General features: G+C 45.5%; 1 protein-coding gene across 1 annotated transcript in view; it reads left to right on the forward strand.

Moving 5' to 3' along the window:
* Positions 1-2,015: 2,015 nt before the first annotated feature.
* T265_00618 (hypothetical protein) overlaps positions 2,016-9,861 on the forward strand; it is a gene marked incomplete at both ends in the record, with an annotated part of 10,767 nt that continues 2,921 nt past the window's right edge. The window contains 5 exons of the mRNA XM_009164446.1: positions 2,016-2,355; positions 3,409-3,502; positions 3,792-3,869; positions 7,088-7,283; positions 8,717-8,864. Coding sequence (XP_009162710.1) covers positions 2,045-2,355; positions 3,409-3,502; positions 3,792-3,869; positions 7,088-7,283; positions 8,717-8,864 — 827 coding nt within the window. The remainder of the gene's footprint in view (positions 2,356-3,408; positions 3,503-3,791; positions 3,870-7,087; positions 7,284-8,716; positions 8,865-9,861) is intronic.

Raw genomic sequence — 9,861 nt, forward strand, 5'->3', positions numbered from 1 at the left:
CGCCTGCTCAAGTTCGGAGTCTTGAGTGGAATTCGTAATCCAAAGTTGGGCACTTCGAATGCATTTCCCAGAAATGCTGAGCATGTTCGGAAGGTCGCGCAAGCTTCATAATATCAACCAAAGCTTCACCACTGTCACTCTTGCAGGATTCATTCACCACCGTGCCGTCCATATCCACGATGCATCTTAAAACTTTGTACCAGATATGAATCGTTTGGTAGAGCAAGCTTGTTGCTAAAACTTTGTACCAGATATGAATCGTTTGTTGTTCTTCACACCGTTGAATTAAACTCTGTCTTTACGGTTCTAGGTCGGTTCTTTAAAATACTCACACCTTATGTGTTGTATAGGAACAGACTTTCGTCATCATACGTCAACTGGGAATAAAACGGGTCATCTGAGCCAGTCAGCATTGCCTCCGACCCTGACGCCATTAGAGTCGACGTCCTTCCGATATTGAAGAAACCTAAGCTTTTAGTGACAAGAGTGTAGAATCGTCCCGACAGTATGTGGAGTACAACATACGCTCCACCAACCACTCTTACGGTCTCCTAATTCCACGTCATGTCTTGTTTTGATTTCTGTCAGAGCCACCCTAGGATACAAGTTGGAAAAACACCGAAAGGTTCGAGTATCTAATAGATATGGTTTCCGGTGGCCTCGCTTTGTTGTGTAGATTTAACGCGTGTTCGAATCATTCCTGCCAGTTCAGCGCGTGATCGAGCCATACCCTGGCAGTCCACTTTTATGCGCGCGATAGACTGCATGCCTCGAAACATGCCACACCATATGTTGTGTTCGGTCGTCACTACCCAGTCTACTGTGATCTATCTCGTTGGGCCGTCTAACTGCATTGCCAATAAAGTCATACGGCAGTCAGATAACGAGCCGACACGTTGTTAAGCAAATGTACGGTAACGTGAATCATTTTGTATGCAGTTGCTCGAACTGTCGGAGTGCACGTGCTACGCAACTTCCATGAATCATAGGTCGATAGCTACGTCTGTCCCAGTGAACGGGTGCTAGCGCATGATAACCTTGCAACGTATGACTTCCGAAATGAAACATTCAAGATTATGAATGCCTGATGATGGCACTCAAGCCATGCATCACTTTGGAAATGGAAAAGGTAGCTAGATATCCAAGCTTAGGTAATGCGGTTGCTCATAGGATCATTAAGCAGGGTTTTCATGCTATGCAACCCAGATGGATACACTGTCTATGTTATGTATCTGGCCACAGTGTGGGTGAGATGGCCCAAGTGGTAGAGCGCGAACTTTATTTACCGGGAGGTCCGTATTTCGGACCCGACCTCTGCGTATTAACTTCCTCTGTCTAGGCTTGGGCGACCTCCCAGCCCTCGTGCTTCCTTCGGGTAGCATGGCAGTTAGGCACCAAAAGGGTGTTGATGGTTGATGGACATACTTTGTCACGCTTCAAACCTCATAACTTAAACTTACAAGGGTGGCAAGGTCGCCAAAAGTTTTGCGTTAGTTGGTAAGTTAGAACAAACGACTAACGATGGAATTCATCACACTGGTTGAGCAAAGGAGGTACAGCGGTAATCCAATGCTCTTGGGGCTGCTGTTGTCCCTGTCATCGTCGTCCGCTCAAAGTTAGCTACATCACTGTCTTTTGATCTTATCTTCAGAAGAGTCTGTATAAGGTGGTATTTGGTCTGAAAAGTTGCCTCATCTGTTGAGTGCAATGTATTTACCCGGAGGGTACGCACACTTCCTGTTCCATGTCTGCAACGTTGCGGTGAAAACTTGGATAGGTAGGTGATCAAAGCGAGTAGAACTGACGATCAGCAGGAGCCGCACTTGTAGGGTTTTTCCACCTTCATCATGCAATTTTCTGACGTCTAAGCAATCCCTCATGTGGCTTTCCTGCAAAACGGCAGTATCAGTTAAAAAGCAATATCTGCACTGAGAGTTTTTGACACATTTTTAATTCTCCGCATGCTTTGTGCTGTAATACATTTCTACACCACCCTACTTTCTTATCTATTTCAGTCGCATTCGCAGGCATATGCACTTACCACATGATATCCTCTCCTGCGGTTCTTCGGCTTTCTCCCTTAGACGTGGTTTCGGCTGCTTTTCTGGCCCCACGGACATTGCGGTGTGTGCGGCCACACCAGCTCTCACGAATCGCTTCTCTGTCCGGCAACACCAACACAGATAACACGGAAGGAGCGGCGTCCGATGGGGCTGAGAATAAGACATGTGATCAGTTTCGTGAAAGGATTTCCACCGGTCCTAGCCTCGGAGACTTTATCAGCGCTTCGCGTTATTACTCTTTAGAACATCCTGGTCGAACAGTTCCGTCTGTTCGAGCCAGTCCGGGTGAACGGTTAGTGTCGTTACTCGTTCGCAAATCCAGAACCTAGGGTCTTTATTTTACAGCACTCGTAGACTGAAGGTTCCACCATCGTACTGGCATTTTCTGGGTATACATTCCCAGATCAGGTCCTCTCAACAAGGTAGTTTTATGAAGGTCAACACTTGTGTTTGGATGGAAGGTATGTGTCACAAGGTGTTCGCGTTATCTCCTCAACGACGAAGTGCAAAGCATGCATTGTACGAATAAAAAGAAACCAGCAACGGAGTTGAACGGAAAGACACACGAGCATAAGCTGATGTAAGTTAAAAAGGTTGGCGGCAACAATATGCGTTGCCTCAGCAAACTGACTGGTGGTGTGTTGTTACGCAACCAGAGATCAGAACTTCCGTCTCTCGGTAAGATCATGCTCAACTTGCATCGGCCAGTTCTGCTTTTATAAAGTTTATTAAAACAATGCACCTGGTTTCTCTGACCTTGGTACCAGCTTCTGCTTACGCAGGATTGTTGCTATACCTACGTAACCTGCGTGTTTTACGTCTTGTTGCTAGGACGAGTAGAACAAATATTAGCATGCTATAATATATACTTTCTATCCTTATTGATGCAGTGGATAAAGGGTTTTAGTATCGTAACCCGTTACCGACGACCAGCCAGAGATTCTACCGATGGTCGCATGTACGCTCGAATCCACTCACATTGGTTCTCAGTTATATAATGGGATGAATTCCTCCTCAGTTTTGAATTGAATTTATACGGGGTACCCATTTCGGATTTTGAACAGAATACCTAACCGCAAGTCATGGAAAACAAACGGTGCATGAAAGACAGATTACCTATGAACAGAAATCACTGGCTAGCTTGTCGGTCCAGACGTTTTATTGACTGACACCTTCAAAACAGTCATCAAATTAACAACCTTCGTTTTTTGCAAACAGTGCCGTTTGTGGTTGTTGTTCTCTCGGTCATCGATCAGCCAAGAGCCTGATTTCAGTCCGAACCCAACTTGATTGGCTCACGGTATGACTTTGCCTTATTCCTTGTATCTTTGCCTTCCCCTCTTAGACTCCGACTGCCTGAATGGCTGAAAACCGACATTCCTCATGGTGGAAATTTTGCGAAGCTCACAAAAGAACTTCGTTCATTGAAGCTACACACGGTGTGTCTATTTTACCACGTGTTATGTTGTTTTTTTATCCTCAGAGTTCCAATAGCCTTCTTTGCGTAATCCATCATTGTGCCTACCTCTTACTATCGTATCGTATGAATATCATCCTAGTGTTTACCTGTTTGATCAAACTGTAGGTGACCAGATAAACAAAGCTTTGCCGTGGATTCGTCAATAAAACTAGATGGCGCGCTGTTTTTCATGCTACAGATCAATTGACTTTGATGTCATAACCACGGAGTTCATTCTTACCGATTCCTGACCTCGGTGTTTCTTTCAGGTTTGTGAAGAGGCCCGCTGTCCGAATGTTGGTGAATGTTGGGGCGGGAAAAGTACTGCAGCAACAGCAACGATAATGGTCGGTAACTGGCGTTACTTTGCATTGTTGTCAATTGTTCCTGATCTCTAGTTCAGATCGGATCTCAACACGTTAATTTGAAGTTTGTTTTATTCGAGGACTTGTGATTTTCCCCAAACACTACTGCCTAATTTTTCTTCCGTCAACGTTCTGTTGCATCGGGTTATCTAGTATGGCTATGTTACGATAGCAACCGGGAGCAAGACGATATCGGCTGCTCTTAGTCGAAATCTGACGAAGCAGTCGCCAAAATGATTGTCCGGCTGTCTGAATGCAAGGACGGTAATTTGACTTTGACCCTCACCTTTTGTCTTTCTTACAACATATCGTCTAAACGTGACGCACTATTCATAGCTGAAAAATGCAAGACGATATCGGCTGCTCTTAGTCGAAATCTGACGAAGCAGTCGCCAAAATGATTGTCCGGCTGTCTGAATGCAAGGACGGTAATTTGACTTTGACCCTCACCTTTTGTCTTTCTTACAACATATCGTCTAAACGTGACGCACTATTCATATGGTTGCTGAAAAATCTTCGACAGCGCGCGGCCAAAGTCACTCTTTTGCGAGGCCTATTAGGTAGACGCATTCCCCGAGTACAACATATCGTCTTTTACGACCTTCCTTGGATCTCCTGATTCGCTGGTACAGACGATGCTTCCTAGATAATTCCATTACTAGACTCCACTTTTGAGCGGTAATCATTTTGTCAATCAGCAATCCTTCACCATAGGTTGGTGTCCAATCGGAGACTCACCAAATGTTTTTTTGCAGCAAGATGAGGCAGCTGTACATTTCTACAGCTTCACTTCTAGTTTTTTCCTATAAAGCTTTGTCACCTTATTGTGGAAATCTGGGAAGCATTATCCTCACTGAGATTTATCAATAGCACACAACTCACCGATTTCGAAGAGAAGGGGGACCTACAAGGTTGAGGACATGAGTGGGCTATTTAGCCATTTAAATCTTGATGGTTGTGCTTGACCAGTATCCGAATTTCCTTCGTTAGCCTGTTTGACATTCTTGGTTTGTTTGTATATGCATCGAGAGCGGGCTTGCGACGTTGGAAAATGGTGGATATCCCATACCACTGGTCTTTCTGACAAAAATCTTCTAATGTGTCTGATCACCATCCGGGAAGATGCTTATGATCACGTGTGCGGAGGTGCTTCAAATGTAACGCTTGCCTCAGCATGGTATTTCAGTAGCCTCATTTACAAAGTGATCTCGTTGCCGCAAACGAATATTTCTGGTTCAAACAACACCAAATTGTAATGGGGGAAAAATCTTCCGCGAACGACGGTAGCTGCGCACTCAAGAAACGGCTTCTTTGACTGAACTTACCTTTAGTGACATTCGTGAGGGCGAGATGGACCAAGTGGTTGGAGCGCGAATCTACTGACCGGAAGGTCCCTGTTTCGAACCCGACCTCTGCCTCTCGACTTCCCCTGTCTAGGCTTGGGCAACCCGGCAGTATCCCAGCCATCGTGCTTCCTTCGTGTGGCATGGCAGCGAGGCACCGAAATGGCACTACAGCTGAACGATTTTTAGTATCTTTTATAGATCACAACAAGTACTAGTTGTCTACATGGGATCTATTGCAACTATTCTGGTTTATTCATAGCCACACCACTCTCATTTGAACGGCCGTGTTCCTGTTCTGGCGTAATTATTCCGGTCAGTCCACACCAAAGGAAAACACTGGACTCGAGTTTCGCTCTTATTAGAGCTCATCAGTTGTGCATATCCAATGGCCGTGTTGGGATTTGAACCCCGGACATCTGACATGCGAGGCGAGCGTGTAACCACTACTCCACCAGCGCACGTTGGACGCATCTGAATTATCACGTCTGAACAGGCGAAACGTGTTCACACTTGAGCGATGTGATTGGTGTGCCCGACTGGTTTACCCTTATCGTTGTACGTGCTAATAATGAAAAAAATTCTGCGATGTTGCTAACGGCGCCTACAGAGCTAGCGAGGATGAAAATCGGGTCAAATTTCGCCAGAAACCTCGCTTCCTCTGATTTCCGGACGGGCGAAGAAGGTAAGTTTGGAAAATGGGAAAATTCCGGTGCTCGAGGGTAGAGAACATGCAATGGAATCCCTGAAATCAACGCCATCCTGAACAGAGTCCGATCCGTGAACATCTATGAGCAGGAAATCAACAAGCGCAGCCCACCGTCAAATAGGCTGACCAGACGATAGGATCGAGTGCACGACTGGAAGATCAAACCCAATGATCACCCGGGTACTCGCAAGTCAGAACACAATTGAGCAATCCAAACGAGAGCATAGCTTATCCGAATGACCAACGGTAGTCGAAGTCACCAGTTTTCAGATCTATACAGACGCGCACATCGACGCATCGCTCCTCTTCATTGAAGTCCCCGCGCTTTGTGATGAAAGGTTTCCAGCAAATACAAGAGGCCTAACGAACAAGTCGACCACCAAATGGACAAACTTTGGCTTCCAAAATTTTGTTGTATAGACGTAATGCACTATTCACAAGATTGTTGAAGACTCTTCGGCTGCCCACGACCGATTTCGCTCTTCTTGGGGCTCATCAGGTAGGCGCAGGTCCCGAGTTTCTGCCAACCTTATTTTCTACTTGAACCCAAAGTGGAGAAAATTCAGTTGCTTAAGAACTTCATAAACGAAAGATTCAGCCGGGTTCCCGGCGAGTCTCCCGCCAAAATCCAATTGCAATACAAATGAGTATACTTGTCGAAGTTGAACATAAGGTCAACGGAAGCTCGAGGACTACGCTTAACTGACGAGCCCCAAGAGGGGCGAAATCGGCGTGGGTTATCAACGAGCTTTCAGCAACCTAATGAGTACTGTATTGCGTCTATACAATGTATCGCGATTCCTCGAATAGCGCACCAACTGAAACATGAGGCGGTCTCATGCAGCACATTCAGTTGCTTAAGAACATCATGGACGAAAGGTTCACCTGGGTACCAGGTTAGTCTCCGTCAAAACTAAACTGACATGCAAATGTGTATATATATCGGTTTCTCTCGTACACTTTATTCGACCCTCGAAAATTACTTCATCCAGTAAAGTCAACTACCCACAGCCCTCTCGCACATAGCACATAGCAGACAGTCGGGATATCAAACTACCCCGTTCCCATTTATTTATCCTTGATATCAGTTCGTCATTATGTTCGAGCCGTTCTGTCTACACCCGCTTTCATGTTGTGCCATTTAACAGATTATGGGCGATACTTGCACGCGTGGCTGTCGCTTCTGTTCGATTAAAACGTCGCGCACGCCTCCTCCATTAGACCCCTCTGAGCCGCTTAACACCGCGCTGGCTGTCTCCAACTGGGGTGTAGAATACATAGTCATCACCACAGTAGACCGGGATGATTTGGATGATGGTGGTGCTGGCCATATTGCTGAAACTAGTAAGTTTTTCTGTGCGATTCCGAGAGTCTGTCACCTTGTATGCTGCAAGTCACTCCACAAACTGTTTCTTGCCTAACTACTTTAGCCTCCACTAAATCATGCATGTCATGTGTCATGCTCACTCTCAAGTTTCAGGGAGAGAAATCGGATATCTCAGTGCGCATCATTGCCGTTGAATTCAGTTGGTCCAGTACGCAAGGATTTGGTTTTGGTAAAGCTAAGTCTTCATTCTGTTCCATAAATTTAGAGCGACATAATCTAGTTTTTTTTTAAATGTCCGACATAGAGGTTCTTGTTGGATGTGGGTAGGTAACTTGTGACTTGAGTCGCCTAATCACTTGAATCAAACTACTACTGATTATGATGAGGATGAGGATATTGAACAAAGCTACTTTTCTGCGGCAGATTAATATGTCCTGGGGAATCTTCTATATGGTCAGGTACATCCACGCGCAAATCCGTTAAGGAGAAGTGAGGAAAACACGGATCGATTAGTCACTGAATCAAACTGGGACTTGACAACACTCTGAACAACATGAGTTTGAAGCCCGCGCACAGAGTTCTGGGTTATGTAGCCGAATCTCGATGGTCTTCACGACCGATTGAATCGTACTGCTCGTGGTTGGCTCAGAAATGTCCGGTTTTGGACCTAAATGGTGCGTTCTTGTTCTGTGACATGAAGATTTCTCGTTAGATGTGACTCAGCTGCACTCTCATAATCAAAGACTGCAACATCAGTGTTGACACTGATGCTCCACCGCCGTACAACCATAAGGTCGACTAATTATATTGAAGCCCTAGAGTGAAAAGAAGAGAAAAAGAGTGGATGAAGGAAAAGATCTAGTGCTGGCCTATGTCAAGCATTCTGAAGCGCACTATAAATTGTCTTTTTCCAACCACTGGAACTGGATTGTGCTCACCTGTTCTGTCCGGCAAGCGCCTTATACGACCATTCGTTTGCTTGTGTGGTGCAGTATATGCTGTCCCCTCAGGCGAGATTTAGTGAAACATACCTATATCCATCTATCTAGCTATCAACACTGATGACAACTTTGCAAGTATTCCCTCCCTTACAAGCATTATTCTGAACTGACGCGTGAGTGTTCCTATCTTTTAAATGAAGTGTGGCAATATGTATCTTATCGGTCTTAAGTTACTCGTATGTGTGCTTACCCGCCTAATGACATGGTATGTCTGCACAGGCTTGCTATCGCATGATGTAAGAATAAGCAATCAGATGACTCCCCCGTCAACCAACAACCTCTCATAAGAGCCATGTTTTGCGTCTTCCCTTGTGGTGGAAGGGATATAGACAAGTTGTTCTGTTTCTCTATCAGAAGTTTTTCAGTTCCCATTTCGAAACTAAAAAGATTGACCCACCTTAGTCGGTAGCACGGCAAAATGTGCATGTTCTGCACGCATCGTTCTTCAGTCCGTCAGATTAAAGAACACAAACCGTCAATGCTTCTGGAATGCTTGGTCCCCGATTTTAGGGGTAATTTGGAGTCGGTGGCCAAAGTTGTGGACGCCAATCCGGAAGTCTATGCTCATAATCTGGAAACCGTGGAGTCTCTGCAGCGGTAAGCGAACCTTTCATTTCATGACACTTGGGTAAAATTGTTCCCAAAGCAACTGGCACAATTATTTTAGTTTCTGTATGTGGGGGTTGGACACATCTGAATCCTCAATTCCACCAGCGAACGTTGGACGCATCTGAGTCCTCACGTCTGAACGACGACCGAGTGACTGTCCTGGTTGTGACGATCGATTGGCCCGCTTGTCAGGACTTCCCAGTCAGGTAGCGCCACAGACGCTTGAAACCGACTGGACAACTTTTTGTTGATTCATGTGGGGGGTTTGCGGGAGGTGTAGTTTTCACTTTCACATCACTCGTTTTGAACAGTAGTCCTCCTGTCCTGCCGAAATTATTCATGTGAATCCGCCCGTTCAGACGTCCAACATGCGCTGGTGGAATAGTGGTNGCTCACCTGTTCTGTCCGGCAAGCGCCTTGTACGACCATTCGTGTGCTTGTGTCGTGCAGTATATGCTGTCCCCTCAGACGAGACTTGGTGAAACATACCTATATCTATCTATCTAGCTATCAACACTGATGACAACTTTGCGAGTATTCTCTCCTTTACAAGCATTATTCTGAACTGACGCGTGAGTGTTCCTATCTTTTAGATGAAGTGTGGCAATATGTATCTTATCGGTCTTAAGTTACTCGTATGTGTGCTTACTCACCTAATGACATGGTATTTCTGCACAGACTTGCTATCGCATGATGTAAGAATAAGCAATCAGATGACTCCCCCCCTCAGCCAACAACCTCGCACAAGAGCCATGTTTTGTGTCCTCTCTTGTGGTGTAAGGGATATATACAAGTTGTTCTGTTTCTCTATCAGAAGTTTTTCAGTTCCCATCTCGAAACTGAAAAGATTGGCCCAGCTTAGTCGGTAGCACGGCAAAGTATGAATGTTCTGCACGCATTGTTCTTCAGTCCGTCAGATCAAAGAACACAAACCGTCAATGCTTCTGGAATGCTTGGTCCCCGACTTTAGGGGTAATTTGGAGTC

Source organism: Opisthorchis viverrini (assembly GCF_000715545.1).
Source record: "Opisthorchis viverrini unplaced genomic scaffold opera_v5_6, whole genome shotgun sequence".
NCBI classification, from domain to species: Eukaryota; Metazoa; Platyhelminthes; class Trematoda; order Opisthorchiida; family Opisthorchiidae; genus Opisthorchis; species Opisthorchis viverrini.